Source organism: Lipophrys pholis (assembly GCF_963383615.2).
Source record: "Lipophrys pholis genome assembly, chromosome: 9".
NCBI classification, from domain to species: Eukaryota; Metazoa; Chordata; class Actinopteri; order Blenniiformes; family Blenniidae; genus Lipophrys; species Lipophrys pholis.
The window spans coordinates 16,414,243-16,435,373 of record NC_137639.1 but is presented as its reverse complement, the minus strand read 5'-3'; the positions used below and the strand labels follow the sequence as shown (position 1 = coordinate 16,435,373).

General features: G+C 39.5%; 1 protein-coding gene across 2 annotated transcripts in view; it reads left to right on the top strand.

Annotated features, from left to right (window-relative positions):
- Positions 1 to 15,806: 15,806 nt before the first annotated feature.
- The window catches only part of adcy2a (adenylate cyclase 2a), a 58,938-nt gene continuing 53,613 nt past the window's right edge, over positions 15,807 to 21,131 (top strand). For both annotated transcript variants that reach the window (XM_080472429.1, XM_080472428.1), the window contains exons 1-2: positions 15,807 to 16,409; positions 19,656 to 19,853. In XM_080472429.1, the coding sequence (XP_080328555.1) occupies positions 15,840 to 16,409; positions 19,656 to 19,853 (768 nt within the window). In that variant the 5' untranslated portion in view covers positions 15,807 to 15,839. The remainder of the gene's footprint in view (positions 16,410 to 19,655; positions 19,854 to 21,131) is intronic.

Below are 21,131 nucleotides of genomic sequence, written 5' to 3'. Positions count from 1 at the left end.
TCTATGCCTAAAGATGGACCACGCCCTTCTGGCTGGGGTCCTTCACTTCGGCTTCTTGTCTGATGAAGTGAATCCGTGCCTTTGGGGTTGATGACATGGTTATGTTAGTTTAAAACATTTGTTCCGTCGAAGCCACTGCCAGTTGTCTCGATAGTGGCGGCACCCTGGGTAACAGCTGATTGGGAGGCAGTGGTTGTGTGCTGCATCCAGGGGTTTTGGCATTGTGGAGACAGCAGTTGCCCTCCGGATAACACCAGAGTAATAGGAAAGATGTCTTATGTAGACTTGATCTAGAATCTCAACCTTGATATGAAACCTTTTCAACGTCAGCTCAGGTTAAGGGCCTTTTGGTGAATGCCTCCCAGTTTGTTCACTTTCCTTGCAGCCTCTGGAGCAACGCTTGATCTGGATTTCTGCATAAAAACACACAGGTTAAGAAACTTTTGCTTTTCATAAAAGCAAAGTATTAGTCTTGTGCCTCGTTGGCACTGTGCTCATTCGTATAACACTCACACTGCAACCAATAAATAGAAAGTGTCTCTCATTTGAAAGTTGGAGCACACATTTTTCAGCCCAGATATCTTGGCTTACCATGATTTCATGCTCAATCACAGCCCAGTTCAGTGTGTTCACCCCCCACCCCCCTCCTTCAAGGCCGGATGGATTCTGAGTTCTGTACAGTGAAATAGCTCCATTCAGCCTCCTCCTGGTATAAAAATCAATAATGACCCATGGAAGCCAGTGTTCAGATGCTCCACACAAGACCCTTTTCCTGAATAAAAGATCGGCTTTTTTCTGCAGCTTTAAGAAACATACTTTTTCTCCGAAGACCCTTAGAGCCGAGTGGAAGAAACCCAAGTGCGAATCTGTATTTGCAGATCATTACTTTTATGTTTGGTATTTTCCTCTAAAGCTTGGCGGTAGGCTGGGTTCATTTTTCATATTTTACAGGGGAGAGTTTACAAATATTGCACGAAGAGTGAAGCTACTCAGGCATGACCTTCATTGACTGAGCCGCTGGCGATAAATGGTTAGATATCGGATGCTGGGTAAATATTTTTGAAAGGTGTTGGTCACTTGAAAGACTGCATATATCAAAATCAAAACATGGGCACAGTTAGGTGACATTTGTAGGTGCAGATCTGAAAACCCTGCCTCGTATGATTATAGATTTAAGAAGTATTTGAACTTGCCGAGGCACTGTTAACAAACTCAATCTTTTCCATTTGCCAGAGACTGAAAAAGACCTCCAGCATTGAAACTGATAAATAGCCCACATGTTGTATCGCAGCCTTGTCAAAGATACAAAGAGTTGCAAATTTAATCCATAATCTAATATACAACACAGGGAATGTCAAGCGGAAAAAAGATTTCATCAATTAATGACAATAGAAGCTCCTTTTCAATGATTAATCCTTTTTACATTTTCCAGCAGTCAATGACCTTTATCCCTCAAGCGTGAAGATTTTTTTCCAGATTCTCTAAGTTGTGTGATTTTATGTACATTATATGACGGGATCTTTAAGGTCTTCGCAACTATACATTGAGCCATTAACCTAATCAGTTGTCAAATGTTATTGCAGCTGCTCCAATTACTTTTTCAGCCTTCTGTAGCACCTTTGGCTGCAATTAAATGAAAAAAATTAACTAGTATATTTGATGACATGGAAAAATGTCTTACTCCCAAGTCCCAACGTAATATTTGTTGGATTTATTGTATCATAGATAAGAATGTGCGTTTATGTAATCGTTGCGTAGAATCGTTTCAGTCGGAGTGTGAATGTGATGAGTTTGACTGTTTTTACATACAACTGAAATAAAAATGAAATAAGAACCAAAGTTGTCATGGATAACTTTAATAAAATCCTGGCTTCTGATTGTTGCACTCTGTATTTTTCTTGGTTGTGAAAGGAGACCATTTTCCATTTCATTATTTCAGTTGTAATAATGGACCGACATAACTGCTGATCAAACAAACACATGTACATGTATTATGCAATTAATAGATCATTTCTCTCTCTCTCTCTCACACACACACAAACTGAGATTTATTTAGTGTGTGTATCGTTACTTTTGTGTTGACGATTCGTGTGTGTGTGTGTGTGTGTGTGTGTGTGTGTCTGTGATTTCACTCTACATACTTGTGAATCACTTATATTAGAACTAATGTTTTTGTGCTGATGTGCACACTTTGCACTTTGCACACATATGTGTGAAATGACACAAAATGCATCCAGAGATACCGTACATTTAGTTGCATTCATTCAACAGCAATATCTATCTTTTGCGGCTCATAACTTTGGCATAATTGACGAGGCACTAAAAGGACATGATACAAAATACTTAGATAAAAGAAAGTTAACAAACACAGTCATTGACATATTCATTTACATGCCCCTTCTAACTCCCTGAACATGTGAGGCAGGACTTCTCATGGACATGCATTTTTCTAACAATTTGTTTTCCCACTTCTCTTCTTTGCCGTTGATCATCAAGCCACATGAACATGAGCTTTCCCTTCTCCATTAACAGAAGAAAATCCACCCACACCAGCTCGGCCAGAGTACACAACCACAAGATGCAGCTGAAATGAAGTGAAGAGCACATCAAACCACCAATCTAATTACAGCTATCAGCAGCACTCCTGGTGATAGCAGTGATGTTTCAGAAAACTGAAAGCTCCCTCGCCACTCTTCAGAAACACCAACTTAAATCTTAAAGATCTTAAAAATGTGTCCAACAGTCTAAACTTCTGATTGGATCTGGTCACAAACTGGCAATACAAAAAGATAAGTCATGGCGTTTATGCTGTTTAAAGTGCATTCTGACTCATTTGTCATTGTAGAGATAAGATTCCTGTTATCAGCGATAGGAAAGCAACTGGAATACCCAGAGAGCAATACGCAAACTTCACACAGAAAGACCCCCAAGCCCATCTTGATTTAGGGGGACAGAGAGAGAGAGAGAGAGATGCAGTCGAGACTATCATGGCACCTCCTGAAAAACCTTTGCACAAAATGCCACTTTTAAGCATTTCATTGAATATCCCAAATGTATCAGACTATTTCTTGTACCGGTATATGATGTGGCTTCGAGTGCTACTCGAATGTCATCAACAGCAGAGCGACCTAGATGGCCAGCTTTTCTGTATCTCTTACTCGTAAACATGTTGTTGTGTATGCAAGTATATCTGCTATTTTACATTTGTGTTTTGCTCTTTGAAACACTTTTTTCTTTGCTTGCGGAATAAGATCTGACACATGAATAGCGCTTTCACAGGCCACAATCGTGAAAAGATTTTTCAGTCTTCCCAAAAATATGGTTGCAGCAGTGTAGCAAGTGCACAGAGTGCTCAGACGTACAAACCCAAATATTAAAAATGATGGCATTTAATTTAGATTTGGTAGAAATGCATTTGCTAAAAAAAAAAGCAAAAAAAAAAGCAAACGCTCTCCTCAGATCAGCGGAAACTGGACCATGGATTTGGCAAAGTTGACGCCGAGAAATTGCGGCAATATCAAAGTTACCATTTTTGCAGTGAGAAATAGCAGGTGTTGCTCTGGAACTGACATCCATTCACACCAGTCTTGTCTTTGACAAGACATCCATTCATCCATCCATCTTCTATACCCTCTTTATCTGGGCTAAGGTCGCAGGGGGCTGGGGCTCATCTCAGCAAACACAGTGTGGGAGGCAGGGTAAATCCAGGTCACTAGTCAATCACGAAACAAGGCCGCCACTGAAAGACACAGAATGACACACACACACACACACACACACACACACACACACACACACACACACACACACACACACACACACACACACACACACACACACACACACACAAAGACACACACACGCACTAATACCTACAGACAAATTGGAGTCATCAGTTAATATAACATATATATCTTTGAGCTGTGGGAGGAGGGTACAACACGCAGAGAAAATTCAGGCAGACACAAAGCATGTAAAGCTCACACTGAAGGACCCTGGATTGGGTCTTCATCTATTTTCTTTGAAGTAACAAAACACAAGCCACCAAACAATTCTACTATTGCACCCATCAACTTGATCAATGAGATTTCCTATACAGTCAGACTTGACCTCCTCGAGGGAAAGGTGAAGCCTGGTTGATGTGGACTGCACTGAGACAACGCTAAATGGTTCCACCTGCCTGTGCTGCAGCCTTTAAGAAAGACGCACGCCCACTGTGCAGGTTTTGTCCGCGCTCATGTGAGATGCTGCAACAGCAAAAGGGTGAAAGTTACTGGTTTATTAAAAGTTACCCTGTGCAATGTCAAGACATCTTTGAGGGCACTGAAGCAGCCGGTAAGATGATGAGACTCTTACTCTTTTGTTTGTTTGCTGAGCAGTTTAAAGACGGTTGTTAGAAAGTGTTAGAAAGCAATTACTCAGCGACTTGTTGGATGCTGGTGGTTGCTGTATATGCCTAAGTGTTTGAAAGTGATTTATTCACAACACTGGAATGTAATTAATACATTTTATTAATGAATGGTTTCATAGTCATTGCTTGAATAACTTGGGATTGTTGTTTAGTCAGGAAATATTTAACACCACATTGACTAAGTCATATTGGCCTTTGTTTATTTATTTAATACATATTGAGCAACATTTCAAGTTTTCCAACTACAACTATGACTAACTTTGTGCATGATTTAAGTTGACTGCCGAATCAAAGGAGTAGACACAGAATATGGTTGTTGCAGCAGTCTGAAATAAATACACGGCCATGGTTGAGATTAACGGCATCGTAATGCGAAATAAAAGCGCTCCTGATACAATATCTCAATATGACAAGTGGGCTGACAATCGCCTGCAGTGCTGGGACACTGAAGGAGAGTGACAGGTAAATTGCCTTTGCGGATGATTAATTCTTCATGGCAAAAAAACCCAGATCATTCTCTTTTCTAGTGTCATTTGAATGAGTTTTTCACGACAGCAGTTAATGTCTTTTAATTGCTTAATTTTCATCTGCACCCAACTCACTGCACGGCAACAGATTAAACGATAAAATGAATGTATGGAAATACTTGTGAAACCGAAAAAAGAGATCAGCTTCAAATCCTCGTGTTATTAGAAAACGTTCTTCCTAAATTAATTCATCTCAAACATACAACACAACAGTCTTCAACTCTTTGCTTTGAATTTTCGGCACAGACAACAAAAACCTTGTAATTATCAACAATTATTATTCATTTGATAATTACATGAATAGAGCCGTGAAAAAAAAAAAAGCTTTAAGGCTTTAGCGTCACACTTTCAGTTTCAACTTTCCTCCAAACTCTCTGTAAAAATCTGTCATGAAGGCTGACGGCTTTTTCCGAACATGCTGGCTTGGTCGTCACGTGTCTCACCATAACTCAGGCAGCTGTGCTCCGGTAATGACGAGACGGCTTTAATTACAGATCGTGTTCATTAACACGTCCTCGTTTGCGTGCGCGCCAGTCAGCTGTGCGCAGTATTTTTGGAGACAGTGTGTGTGCATGAGTCAGTGCCCTGTCACACTCATTATTTCTGTGAACCGTGTGACATCAGCAGGTACACGGTATAATACACTTCATTCACTTTTCATTTTCATGGTCTTCTTTTCCTTTTCAAGGTTTCAGTAATAGGCTTTTTTATGTCTGATGCTCACAATGTTCTTTTTGATCTTTTGAACGGCTCGGACTCTGCTTTTTAACAACTTTGCAATATTCACACCAACAGTCGGTGCCAAAAGGTTAAACATGAGACTTGACCCCCCCCCCAAACTACTTTGCCCAAAATCAGCAATTTGTGGCCAGATGGAAAAACGTGTCGATGACGGTGTTTCTGACGCATTTTGCAACTTCATGATCTCAATATATACTTTCATACTCTCTTCATCTTTGCACCCGTTTGTGTTTTATGGTTCTTCTCATGCAGTGCTTTTATGGTACAAAACTTTTGAGTTGCTGTGTCTCTGGACTGGATTTTTCCTCATCTGTCAGATCGACAATCTTTCAATCATCTATCCATCTCCAAACTACGTTTTCCAATTCAGGAAGTTCCAATCCCTGTCACCCATTTATAAAAAGATTGATTACCTAATTGTTGATATGACATACAATTTTGTTTCCCTTTTTTAAAAAAAAAATCAACAAAACCCATGAACACAGCATAGCCATTATTTATTACAATGGTTCATTGTAAATCAGCTTACTTTGAGTTTATTCTAGTTTTCTAGCATTGCTTAGTTTTCTAGTTAGTGCAAAAAAAAAATAGTAACTCAGTACTTGGTAAGGTAGCTGTTGCTTTATTTCTAAATGTCTCCCTCAATGGTCAGGGTGCTTAGTTTCATCATACTGTTGCAGTGACATTCGTGTAATTGATTACAAGTTGCTTTATGGTGTTTTGAAAGGAATCAGCAAATAATAGTTCAAGATATCATTACTTATGTAAAGACTGAATTAATACCTCGATCACGGGGTTTGGGTTGAAACGTTCTTTCATTCAAGGTTGCAAATCTACACTTCCCTGCAAATTTTGAATACAAAACTACTGTACAGCTCATATCTGTCAGTGTTCCTCCTGCACAGTACATCACTCAACCATAAAGGACGTAGAAAAGCTCACCCCGTGGCTCTCGCTCCCATGTCTGAGTTTAGACTGTCAGAATAATGGTTTCTTTTTTAAAGAGCTCTTGTCTGAGCACTGCCCTCCTACAGAAGGCTGATAAGAATGAAGGCCGGCACAAAGACGTGAGCGGCCCATACAACTGCACTGAGCTGTGTTAGCCCGCTGATTCATTATCATTCAAGCTTATTCTGAGAGCAAAGGACATCTGGACTGTTACGCTCAGAGGATGACGAGGACTGTACCAAGTGTTTGCTTTTTTTTACTGTTTTCTAAATGTGCCCGTATTGCGGTTTTTATGTCTATATGCTTTACTTGGTATAAAAGATGTTCTTTATTTAATGATGAGGAAATATCTTGTGAAACGTTGTCAAATGAAAAAAGGTTTGCTGTTAAGACATCGGGTCACAACTGTCAAACTACTACGACGAGAAAACCATTACAAAACTATCCTGCTGATTCTAAATTCTAAATCTGAACTTGGATATAGTTGCTTGGCATTGATACAACATTAAAGGTATGTTGTTGCACTCCCAAAAAGGCACGACTCCTTTGTCTTTGTTTGGGAACTTTATTTGCCACAAAGCTGGAAATTTTATTTGAATTTATTTCCACAGCAGCCGGTTACATGAGTTTCATACGTACATTTTCAACCTACGTTCACACACAATAATTTTCAACTCCCAAAAAAATAAAACAGATTCAAAAGAACAAACTTTACTATTATTTTTCACCCAAGCCAGTAAAGAAACATAAGATATTTACAAATGAAACCAATATGTCTGGTCATCCAAAATATGTAATCAATAACATTTCAAATAATATTTCTAGGTCACAATATATGGATTGATATTTAATCTGTGTGTAGATTACTGACATGCCTCAAATTTGGGGCAGTAACAATAATGACTCAATTACAATGACTGTTACAGCCTGCAGGCTGAATGGCCTCGCCTCCGCCTCTGTGTGTGTTTGACAGGAGGTACCCTCAATCAGCTTCCTCCTCCACCTGTCCTGAGGTGGAGCACTTTGATTGGAAAAGGACTGCAGATTGGCTCAGCTCCGCCCACCAGCTGAGGCTATTTAACCAGCTCCAGCAGACTCCGCTGGGCGGCTGATGCAGGAGGTGTCTGTTCAGTCTGCCCTCAGAACATTGGTGTGTGATCTTTTGAACTCGGCACCATTCTAAACCTTTCGAGTTAAACCTTGGTCAACAGGACCCATCGTCCAACAGTTTGGTGAAGGTACCAGCTGTTTCGTTTTGTGTCGATTAGGGGTTTTTGTTTGTTTCCATTTTGCGGCTCTTGTTTATTGAATTTGTGTTAGTTGAACTTCTAGAGAAGAAGTTGGCTTTTTTGTTATATTAAATCAAACTTTGTATAGTTATATAACATTACCTGTTTGGCCCTCTGTTGCATTATTGTGTCTTTGGGGTTCTGTTTGATTATTGTAAACCCGAGAACTACCAATAAACCCCTCACTTCACCCAAACTCATCTGGTTATTGTTACTCCCTACATCCTTGTCTTAGCAGAGCCGGGTCGTAACAATGACCGTGAAGTTTCCACCAACTCGTCACCTTTCCATTTATGGTACATGAACACTGCTGTGAAGCTCCTGCCTGTGCTTGTCCTGCTCCCTGTGCAACACCTGTTGTCTGCCGATGATCTTTAATTCCAGCTGTTCTGTTCCTGTTTTCTGTCACTTCATTTTGTTGTGTCCCACCAATTCACTTCCAACTAACAGAGGCAACTTCAGCTGAACTAAATGAGTGAAACAGATTAGTCAAGGGACTTTTACAGCTTTGTGCACATTAAGACATCCTCGTGGATAAAATTCAAAGTAATGTATAAGTTGCTTTATCTAGTTAGAAATAACTATAAAGAACTAATTTCTTCCAGGTTGCTGTTCATTTGTAACAAATGAATTAATTGAGATCTTCTCATTATTTTGTGATATTTATTCTGATGTTATGCCTTTGAAGCGGCTACAATGAAGGTCTTTATATTAATAATGAATGAAATGACTACTAATGTGAAAGCAGCCAGTGATGGTGGGGAACCCACCGAGAGTTACACGTGCCTGCAGCTCTGCTGAGCTCTGCACAGCAGCACAGCCACAACAAACCTGCTGTTTTCAGCAAGAACGCCTTATTAACTTTACATCATGCCACCAGCTAAGACACAAGGATTGGATCTCAGACAGCAGCTGCTAAAGCTTCAACACGGGAGGGGGTTTGTTTTTTAGGTGTTTGTACACCACCGTTGAAGAAGAAAGCTAAAAAAAACACGTCGGTGCATAAACTCTGGTTTTGGTCAGTTAAGTATAACTCTACATCACATTTGAGTGGTGGTGATACATTGTCAATTTTGGTTGTTAGACTTTCACAGAGAGGCGAAAGAAATCAATCAGAACTAGTTAAATATAACAGGATTTAATGGCAGTAAGGGCACTAAAAAATGTAGACCCAAGAAGAATGTGTTAATTAACATGCCATGAATTTTAGCAAGCCTTCTAATTGACACAGAAGACACTATTCGAAGCTTGACATTTTGTTCAACCTTTAATGTGGAAAATATTGCGAATGGAAGCCCAATTATCCACTCATGATTTTGACGCTGAAGCCCATTTTCAATTTAAATGTGACCATAATGTGACTCAGAGAGGGGCATTGGATAGCTTTTAAAATATATAAAAAAATTTCAAGATAAAAATGATCATTTCTCATGGTATTGCTACAGCAAACTTTTAAAATAACAGAAGTTAAATAATAAACAGATGATATATATACACTAAAAAGGTGGAAAAAAAAGGTGCCTCATGCTTAAATAAGATTGAATAATTTGCATTGCTGACCCTTGCTAATATAAGAGCTTCTAGAAAATTGGATTACAAATTTGTGTTGGATATTTAAAAGACAAGTTCAGTATTGAACTACAAATGCAGGCGTTCATAATTAGAAGGATCCTTATTTTCTTCCTTAATTGTCTCTTGTCATCTCAAATTCATAAATTAGAAATGCAAATAGCACTTTCATTGTCATTATGTGTAGCATAATCAAGTTTCTTTAGCCTTTTTGCCCCCATGTGGGAAACATTTTCATTTATTTTACCTTCCAATGGATTTTTAATTTTAAAGTTCCCCATGGTGGTGCATCAGATTAAGTCTTGACGTTGAGGTGTGTGGAACCTGGGTTCAATTCCCAGTTGCAGCAGGAAGGAAAACTAATACAAAACTAGAAAAGTGGCAGAAGAGGGAGAAATCAGACGAACAGACACTTGAGTAAATTATGATAGTATGAATGTAAAATTATTAGGGAAAGATACTGGAATATGCATATTTTCCAAGGAATGGGTTTTACTGTATATACTTGATTCGTTTGAGCACCTCTTCAGTTAACATTTGTTATGCTGGAGTCTTAAATGCTTATTCTAATCATATATTTGGGATTGTGTTGGTCTTGCTGCTGTGCAGTGTTCCTAATTGATTATTATTCAAAGTACACCTGATTTCTATATCTAAAATTTGTAAGGTAAATCATTAAGATAGGTCAAAGTAATTCTAAGCATTTATGGATGGAGGTGTTTTTGCATCTCTTCATAAGGAATCTTCTATCTTTTGTCAAGCAATTTTAAAAAAATATTTACTATGAAAAAACATGGCTGAAACACAATATAAACTTTGTCTTTTACTGTTTAAAACTTCTGAGTCTGGTTCCCTTTAATTACAGAGTCGTGAAAATCAAGAATAAATTCACACCACTGGAGTTGTTGCATGTGGCACTTTTTTTTTTTTTTCCAGGCACCAGTTTAGCTTCACCTGCATCAACCCTCATCATCAGACCAAAGGGAGCCTCACGCTGTAAGTGAAAATGAGAAAAGATGAAGGGCTGGGAACAGTAATGAAATGGAGAAGCGTCGAGAGAAAGGTGAGAAGAAGGATGCAGAGAGAGACAGAGGGAGAATACTACAATAGAATAACATCGTAAAATGTGGTTTTGCTGGAAAATACAGCAAAGGGCAGAAGACGATTGCCTCTCGCATTGTGTAATGTAACAGAGTAAAAAGAGGACGGTGTGAGTGACCGAGAAGGAGTCTTGTGATCACACTCCAGCTGTTCTCACTCTGACATGGACACACATTTCCCACTAATTTTCTTTACATTTGTCACACTTACGCTTGGTTTCCATCTATATTTCTTTAATCAGTCAGTGTTAGGATGACGCTCCCCACAGGGGAGTGCAATGGAAAGTCTTTTGGAACTGATTGGGGAGGAATGTAGTCCCTGGTTAGTTGTTTCAGGGCACATCAGAAAGTCAAAAGTAGATCGGAGTTTAGTCCAAATAAGTCACACACTCTGAAGTGTGAATGGAGGAAATTTTCCACCTCTGCTGCCTCGGAGAGTCTGTGAATAATTAAAGACATTTTCAAAGACAACCAGTCGAAAAAAAAAATAAAGCTCCTCTCCTTCTCTCCTTCTTATGCCTTGCATATTTACCCAGGGTTGTTATATCAGTGGATGCTTCCTTTGGATCTGGAGTATGGGTAATTGTGGCAAAGAAGATATTTTGTTGGTGGTTTGCTCCCTCAAGAGTCTGTTCAAATCTTGCCTTTTAACAAGTAATTTTTCTGGGGAAAAGAATCCTGCTGGTATGTTGCTGCATAGTAGTATGGTGGTTTCCACCCCTGCCTTACAGTAATAGTCTATCTCTAAAGTTGAGGATCAAGACATATATACGTATAAATTAAATATTTTCTTCATATACAGGTAAGCTTCCTCTTATGTTTCGCTTCATAAATTTCTGAAAAGGTGTCAATCATCCATCCATCTTTCAGTATCTTAAGGTGTGGCACAGCAGCCAATCCCAGTGGACAATATGGGAAAGGCAGAGTACAACCTGGACAGGTCGTCTGTTCATCACAGGCCAGACAGACAGAGAAGGGCAGTCCCACGGGTGGAGACCGGAGCACTCAGAAACACCCGACATGCACAGGGAGAACATGCAAACACCACAAAGGAAGATTCCCGACTCAAACCGGTGATATTTACACTGTAATGCAGGAACACAAACCACCCAACCAACATGCAGCCCTGGAGTGCCATAATGCGCCGCATAATATAAGTTAAATTTACTAGTATGAGGGATCGACATGCTCAGTTGAAATCCCATATTTGGGTTTTTTTTGATTTCCTTTACAAAAACTCAAAGTATCAAGATTAAAAAAACCTTTGTAGCTGTATGGAGTTTGAGTGTGGAACATAATTCCTAGACTAAAGAATGTGGCACAAATACGTATTTCAAAAGCTCTGTGGGCATCTGTGCTGTTTACTTCCCCGGAGAAGCCTGACTGAGTGAACGTAAATGTAAATGAATGGAAATATGAATCTCATTAATAATTAATTTTCAACTGAATTTTTTTTTTTTTTTAAAAGGTGCTTTCAAAGAGAAAACTCACACAACGAGGCGTATGGAAGAAAACAACAGTATATTCATATATTGTTCTACATACCAGAGATGTACTTCTTGTATTTGTCAATTAAAGAAGTTTCCTGAAATCTATGTCAGTGTTTGAGACAATTGTGCGTCTGTAGATTGAATATGGTTTATATCACAATGAATAGAAAGTGGCATCGTAACAGGATCCTATTTCATCATTTTAATCAGGGACCAAGACATTAGAATGACAGGTGAAAGGTGAATTACAGTGCACAAGAAAGCAGATTATGTTGGAAAATTTCAAGGTGAAATGGATTAAATGAAGTTTGTTACACTGCAGATTTTCACTCACAAATTCTACACCATCATCATCATCATCACTATCACCTAAAGCCCTGCTTCAACCTCATTTTACCTTATTGGCATAAAAAGAAGCAAAAGTGCAAACTTGCAACATTTGGAAAACAACATTCATCCAGATTAGAAGTTTTTTAATCTTCTCTGTGTTAATGTGGTTGTGGATTGGAGGAAAGGGGGAATAGCTTCCCAGCAACATAAGGATGAAGATGTATTAGACAAAAATATTTTTTGTTTTTTTCTGCTCAAGCTGTCACGACCACATCCAACTCCATTAATGACACTGAGACACGGGAGAACGGATGAAAGAGGGGATGGATTAGAGTATAGGAGGAGGAAGTAGGTCGAGATGGAATGAGCTCACCAATGTGAGGAGGGTGAAGGAAAATGAGGAAGAAGATCAATTTCTTTAAAGGCATGTAATTCAGGGAAGGTCCGGGATGGAAAATGGTGGATGGGAAAAATTGAAAAGGGTGAGACAAAGGAAGATCATATAGATCATATATGTATATAAGTGTAGGATTGATTTTTGTAAAAGCTAAGAACAAAACGAGGGGTGTAAGGATGACATATAAAGGAGGGTATTAAACAATGGAAGTGCACGACACGGGTACATTTCTGGTACATTTCAAGTGTGCAAATGAAATAATGGTCAAAAGAAGTGGTGAAAGATCATAGAAAGACGATGAATGACGAAGGAAGAGAGAATACAGTTTATAAGGACAAAAGTTAGTTCATTTCTTTTAATGCTTCCCACAGAATGAAAGCCTTCAGTCCAGCCTCCATTACCGGCCACATCAACTCCCCTCAGAGCAAATCAATACAGTGTTGTCAGACCAAACTTTGTTTTTTTTTTTCTTTTCACTGTTTTAAAACAACAATCCTGAAGGCTTTGATTGTGGGAAACATTTCGCTTTATTTCCAAATTGCAAGCCATAAAATTGACTAAGCAGATAAGAATAGTAATTAAATTGATTAGATGAAACAGCGATGATCCCCATGGGGAAATTGGGCCTTTGAATCTGCAAAAGGAAAGATTTAGATAAGACCAGAGCCAATTAAGCAACACTCCACTGTTACTATGTTGGCCCCTATTTAGAATTCAGTGCACACGGATCCTCTTTGTGATGTATTGAAGATTTTAGTAAAATTGTTAACATTGTATGAACAAATATAAATTAAACCTTTCCAAAATACACTTTACACATTTACTGCTATTTACACAGGGGTCCTAAAAACAAACATGTATTCAATCACTCTCTTCCTGTCAACTCACATCCACCTGTAATTTGTCTTAAGCACAATGCATGATGCATAGCACACATTATCAACAGTTGTTTGATAATGTACAGCAACGGTGACTGTTGGTCATATGCCACACTCCAGCATGTTTTCAGAGTCCTGTTCCAGCAGCAGAGTGTAATGGCACCGTCATTAGATTCAGATGTGCCGGAGTAGTACAGAATGAAAAGATGCAGGACTGCTGCCCTCGAGAAGCAGGGTTTGCCACCTCAGCTCGACCTGATCTGTACGTTCATACCTCCTACATATTCTACCATCATTAAAAAACTGCAAACATCCGACATGGTACACTGTATAACAAAGAGTTAATGATTCCACACTCAACCACAATCTCTGTTTGTTCCATATGCGAGGAAGGTGTTGCTCGGTCTCTATTTTTAAGATCAGGCTGAAAATGTTCCTATTTAATGAAGCTCATAGTTATGACCGACTCAGGTCACCACGGAGCATTTTCAAGTTAGGCAGGTAGAAGTTTACAGTGCTGTGGGTCTTCTTGTTTCCTCCTCCCATATCCTCTTGCTCTGTTCCTGGAGGCTTTCAGACTGACAAAAGTCTGTGGTTTGTGCTTCCTGCCTCGATCAGGTCTGCAGTGTGTGGATCAGCTCGCTGTCCAATGTCAACTTTTCCTGTCTTTCCTTTATTTACCCCTAACAACATCCGGTGCAAGCAGGCATATTTCCAAATGCAAAATAATGTTGTTGAAATATATGTTGAATTGAATGCTGAATGCTGGGACACTGGATATTATATGCTTGTCATGAATGTCTTTCTGTGAGTTATCTATTTAAAATCAGTACAGTCATTTTGATACTTGATTCAGAATCCCAAAATGGATTACTGTAACACTCAAGTGTATTCATAAGTTTTTGCACCACTGCAATCTATGTACGTATATGTGTTTTATATTATGTACCATATTATACATGCATATATTATATATGACCTTATAGGTACATGTAATGATAATGAAAAGAAAAACTATAATAGTACACTCAGATATAAGTTAATTATAGGGTAGGTTAAAGGCTATCCCAAAAAGATACATTATCTCTGTAATTATCTTTCTATTTTTCTTTTGACAATAAATAAAATAAGATATTTCCACTCACGTCAAGTGACGCAGGAGGGATTTCATTCACATTTTCAGGCATCACTGATCAGTTGTCAGCATGTGACACATACAGACATAATAACATGTTGTTTTCTTACTCTAGATTCTTGAATGTACAAAGTGGATTTTCACTCGCTCTCCTGTGCTTGTAACTGCGATGCCCCGCGCTGCACTGCACTGCATGGATGACCTACAAATTAATGTGGCAGCTAAAGGCATTCTGACTCCATTGTTCATTGATTCTATTGTACAGATTAAATATTCTGAAGCTAATGCATGTTGTTGTTGTAATATGATCATTTCAAAGCCCCAGTTTTTAATAACTTAGAGAAAAAAATATAAATTTTTTACATCATATTCTTGGTTGTCTGCTTCTCGTTCTCCCCGATGAGAGCTGCTGTAACAATTCCCAATGAACTGTCTGGCTGTATGGTCTTAGAGCAGGAAACAATGAACTGATGTTAGTTTCTAACGTAAAACTTCATTTGATCTGCTCCTGCCATGATGCTATGAGGAGCACAAAGCCCTGGCAAGGCTTGATTTTGAATAAAACACCTAAAATCTATATTTTATTGTGGATTGAGATAATATTTTTGGGAATTGTATCGGGAATTAATAAGATATTACAATTAAAAGACAGATTTTAAGTTATTGAGAAGCATACAGCATATTAAAGTAAATCTGAGAGAGAAAACACTAAGCTCTGGGATTGAGAGCAAAGCCTGTGCTTTCTGAGTTTGTAACACGATCATATCATATAATGTGTTCTCTGTAAATGTCAACATAGGAATCTCCTCTTTTCCATTTTTCTTCCTGTCGTCTCACTGGCTGACTTCTCCCTGCTGCTGCACCTTCTTTCTCTCCCTCCCTCCCCCCTCCCCCTGAGCCCTGTCTCCCTCCCCTTTCCCTTCACTTCCCTCCCACCTTTCTCTCTCAATCTAAAGAGCACTCAGTCTCTGCGCTTCTCTTCATTTTTCCACCCCAACATGTTGGAAGGGGGAGAAGGAGGAGGATGCTGCGCTCTAGCCTCAGTGCGTTCTTGCCACCTCTCCGGCCGGCGCGCACTGCCTCTGACTCACACTCAGCCTCAGCCTCAGCTTTCAGTTGTCTCCGCCTGAAGGACTTAAGCGAGGAGATGGAGGAGGAGGAGGCAAAGAACAAACTGGAGCCCGGGAGCTGTCACTCCAGGGTCCCTAACAGGAACAGGAACAGCAGGAGAATACAACAAAACAACTGCTCCTCATCTGTGGTGGAAACTACTCATACCTCAGCAGTGGCCACCTCCTCCTCCACCTCCTCCTCAGGCTTCCCTCCCTCCTTCTCCCTCCTCTCAGTTCCAAGATCCATGTGGCAAGAGGCAATAAGAAGGAAGCGCTATCTTCTTGACCGGACAGGAGTGTCTGGTGAAGTGGATAAAGGAGGCGGAAGAGGAGGAGGTCAGGACAGGAGGAACAGGTCTCCAGACTGGCTGTATGAGTCCTACTACTGTATGAGCCAGCAGCATCCTCTGATTGTGTTCCTGCTGCTCATAGTGATGGGAGCCTGTCTGGCTTTGCTGACTGTGTTCTTTGCTTCAGGACTGGTGAGTTGTTCATTCACAACATGCAGGACCACACAAACACACACACACACACACACGCACACACACACACACACGCACACATGCACACACACTGCATAAAATGTGTGAGCACTTCGCATGGAGGGTGGGGGTCGTGGTGGCGGGGGGCAGATACATCCTGGGAAAGTGATGCACATACACGCTTTATGTGCACGGATAGATGGAGGAATTTATAGAGTGAATCGTAATGTACTTAAAAATGGTCATATTTACACACACTTGTGCACAAGTGCCTGTGCAACACCTCGACGCACGCACATGTGGACTCTCGTCATCTTCACTGCAGGAATAATGTGAGGCGAAGGCTGAGGTAAAAGTGAATGGGGGAGGATATGGGGCTCTGTTATTGTCTGAGCTCATGGCTGAGTGAACAACAGAAAGGGGATCAGTTTCTCCCTGTCACTATTTTGACAGGGTTATCTTTACTCTAAGAACCTGGAATTCAATTTCAAAGCATACTGAACTATAAAAAGATTTTATTTTTTTTATTTTTTTCCAAGTACACTTTTTAAGTTTAACATGAAATAGTGTTTGGTGGGTCACACTACATCAAAAAAGGAAAATGTTTTTTTGGCTGGCATGGTATATTGTCACAATATTTTAGTGCACTTGCTAATGTGACTGTGTCATTGGTTGTTGCATTAGGAGAGTGCCTCTTCAATTTCTGTCTCTGCTGAGTCTGCTATTAAGAGGGGATTAGTCTAAAACACACCGGAAAAATAGGGTGAAGTGATGCACACCCGGCAGTGGAACACACATCACATGGTTAAACAGACCATTGTCATTCAATGAAATCTTGCATGTTGGGTGCTAATTTAAAAAGAGGGGAAAAATCCTGCGTCACAGATTGTGTCTACACAATGCCAGTATTTGTGTTTAGAGACACACAATCAAGACAATTTGTCAAAATAATAGTTACAATTCCAAGAACTGACAAAATTGACTTTGCAATTAGTCTTTGATTTATGTCACCACTGCACAGGGTTGTATTTACGGTGAGTGGTTGTTAAATGTCAATTTTATAATAGTGTTCAGTCCAATGTGAGGGCATATGAAGCCAGCTTTATGATCTCGGATCTCAGAAATGATGAATTCTCAATTGCAATATACACGTTCAAATAAGCTACTGGATGTAAGGAGAATTTCAAATTGAATTGATCAAAATGAGCTCTGCAAGAATAAGCTGAGAAATCTTTAAATACCGCGTTGCTGTTAGACAAACTTGTGAAGATCCCCATCATTCAGCACTGAGATTATAAAACTTCATCTGGACTTTTTGTTTTGTTATTTTCTCTGCTTTAGCAAGAACAACAAAAAAGAAAAAGCTTTTTTTTTTTCTTTTTCTTTAGCTGTAGTACCTCCCACCTTGTTCACAACAAACATTTAACCTGTGACTTGATGAGTGGATGTTTTGAATTTGGTATTTTCTTTAATTGGAAGAAGGCAGTCAAGGTTAAAGAGAACTGAAGTACCAATATACTGTGCTCGCTACTTTCTTGAATTCCAAGTCACTCCTGACACACAATGGCATTAATAATCCAAAAAATCTAACTCTGAGAGTTAGATTCATTCCCGTCTCTGTCACTTCGGTCGTTTTAGTTTTTAACGGCGATGCCTTTCAATTCATCACCACAGTTGCTCCATGACAGAGTATTTCACTGTGAATTTACTATGTGTACTGTCTGACAGGGTTTGTGTTAAAAGCTGTGCTAGAAGTGTCAGAATATTGATTTTAAAGCAGCGACAACATTAACTATTAATGCAGTTAGACCATCAAAGCCACAGAACCAGACTGAGGGTCTTTAAATGGTTTTTGTGAATTATATTCTCTGACAATAAGACCCAAACTGTATGAATCAGCATGTTGTGTTTACGCAGTATTTGTAGACACGAGATAAACATCTCAGGGACTCTTTTCCTGCCAGGGCCACCAGTCGGGCTATCCTCTTATTTCTTCCCGTTCTCATGGCATCTCTCACCACCTCATATTTCTGTCTCCCTCCTTTATTTGTATCCCATCATCCCTCCATCCTGCTGGCTGCCTGACCTAAATCCTGTACTGTTTTGGAGCTCTGCTCAGGGCGAGACAAACTCTGCGTGGCTCTCTGCAGCCATACACACATCCTCTCCTGTCCTAGTACATCGACTGAGCATGAGAGACAGAGGGGAGTTGGGGGGTGGGGGCTGACGGAGGAGAATGAGAGAGCCGCGGAGAGGACAAATGCAATAAAAAGCAACGATGAGCCGCCAGGCTTTGGGGAAAACAGATGATATAAATAAAAATGTTATTGTATTTAGTATTTAATTAGCACTGTCCCAATAGCAGCAGATACTTATTGGTAGGTGATTAACTGTTGGATTGACGATGATTGGCAGATGTGGCAAATGTCTTGAAGATTTCCACACTTGCACAACCAAATGTGGCACATTCGTGTCAGTGTCCCTGTCCTGACCCGCCTCCATCGCCCGTCGCGCCACTCATTTGGATTAAATTCTGGCTTTCTAGAAGAAAAACAAGGCAGGTGACACAAACATCTCATTTCACTCTGCAGTCCATCTACATCTACCTTGAAGAAACTCCTGAAATTTTATGAGGAGGTTCATGTCCGTGAGTGTTTCAGAAACTTGAAGCCACATCCATTATGGATTCACATCTGAAAATTCATTATGGATGTAGATTCATCTTGCTGCTGGTTAACACTGAAGGGTTTTAAGGGATTTTTTCTTCTTCTGTTGTTTTCTCAAATATGCGCAAACATGCTGATTAAAAAAAGAAGGTTTACACATATAGATTTTGAGATTTTATTTTTGAAAGAACACAAGGTAAGACAATAAATTGCAAAATGAAAATTTTCTATCGTCACAATTATTTTGATCCAGATCAGCACCAAAATGTAATGGGTTCTTCCTTTCATCAATATGCACCTGTGTACCAATTTCTATGAACATCAATCATTAGTTTTTGAGATATTTTATTATCAGGCAAACAGATAAACAGGGATGATTTTATAACCTCCTTGGCGGACGCAACAAAGATTTCTCTGAACATCCTGTTTGATCAGTATGCTTGAAGTTTGCTCATGAAATGTGTCGTCTTTTCTTCTGCAGGAAAATGTTCTTTTTTTCTTATTCTCTCCTTTTGATAAATTACAGTATTTCTGCTTGTCCCTCTCTTACGATGATTTCTTCTGTCATGTCCTTTTGCAGAACGTGGAAGACCACGTGGCCTTTGTAATCACTGTGCCCACGGCACTGGCTATATTCCTGGCTGTGTTTGTTCTCGTCTGCATCGAGTCCATCTTCAAGAAGCTTTTACGTGTTTTTTCCTTGGTCATCTGGGCTTGCTTGGTTGCCATGGGTTACCTCTTTATGTTCTTTGGTGGGATCGTCTCTCCATGGGATCAGGTAAGGAAGAGATTCGTTCTGTGGTGCTTTCATGCGTTGCAGAGGAACACCTGGACATTGTGCGGTGTCTTCTATTTGTGCCTGTTGTTTATTCAGAACATCTATGATAGATTCATTGGCCTTTAAAGTGTTCATACACTGACAAGAAAATATGATCTGATCTATGTCAAAGTAAGCACAAGTAAACACACCATCAGTTCCAATATCTGGTGTCTTTATTGTCTACATTTGTACAAATAGTATTTTTTATCAAAATAAAGGAAACTTAATTTTCGGACATTTAAACAACAATCAATAGGAATTTTGACTTGGCTAATTCAATTCAGACATATTTTTCCATTATCAGTTAGGAGAAGCTTTTCCAAGCCTGGGCTCCATCTCCAAAAGTCTGATATTATTTCCTTGAAATGATACTGATGCTTATAACAACAACAACAACAAAAGACATCACAATAATGTATTTACTGGCTACATGTGGTGGTTGTTCCCTTCACCTTAATGACGGCGTCCTTACTGCAGTCTGTCACTGATGACAGCCACACTTGTTTCTTTCCCATCTTCTGCTCTCTGTGCCTCATGAAAGACAGGCCAGCCCCAGCAGCACACACACAGAGTTGAGCAGAGGAGAGAAAGGTCAGGTGAAGATAATGTAACCTAATCTGACAACTGTGCTTGTTACATTACTGTAAGTGTGATGAAAGTGCACTGAAAGCCGAGAGGGTTCACTTGGAAATGACCAAATGCGAATTCAGGACAAAATATCAGCAAAAAGTTAAATAGTTTGTAATGCATTTGAAGAGAATTTAAAATGTTTCCTCATTTGTATCCGGATATGGCATTTGCACGACATGGCATGATTCTGATACTTGTCTTATCTTTTAGCCCAAATAATTGAAGGTGTTTGCGGGAGAATACTTGGCTCTGGTTGTGCAGAGTGGCATGGCAGCGTCATGTGAAGAAATTGGCAATTTCTCTAATCATAACATCAAACTATTTTGACACATAAATGGTACAATAGACACATTTCTATAGATATATATGTTTACAGATCAACAATAACACGTCTCTTAGAGCCAATGACTGAAATAGTTGTTTATAATTTGAACATTCTCCTGTTGATGTCGTTGAAATTACTTTTTAACCATTTAACATGTGACTGCAAAGCTATGTCTGTCAAGAAATGGTTTAAGCTGCATTTTTCATTTGTTCATTTCACCTCCATCTGATTGAATTATTACTGTTCTAGTTAAATCGATCTTTATACCAGGGGCAGACGTC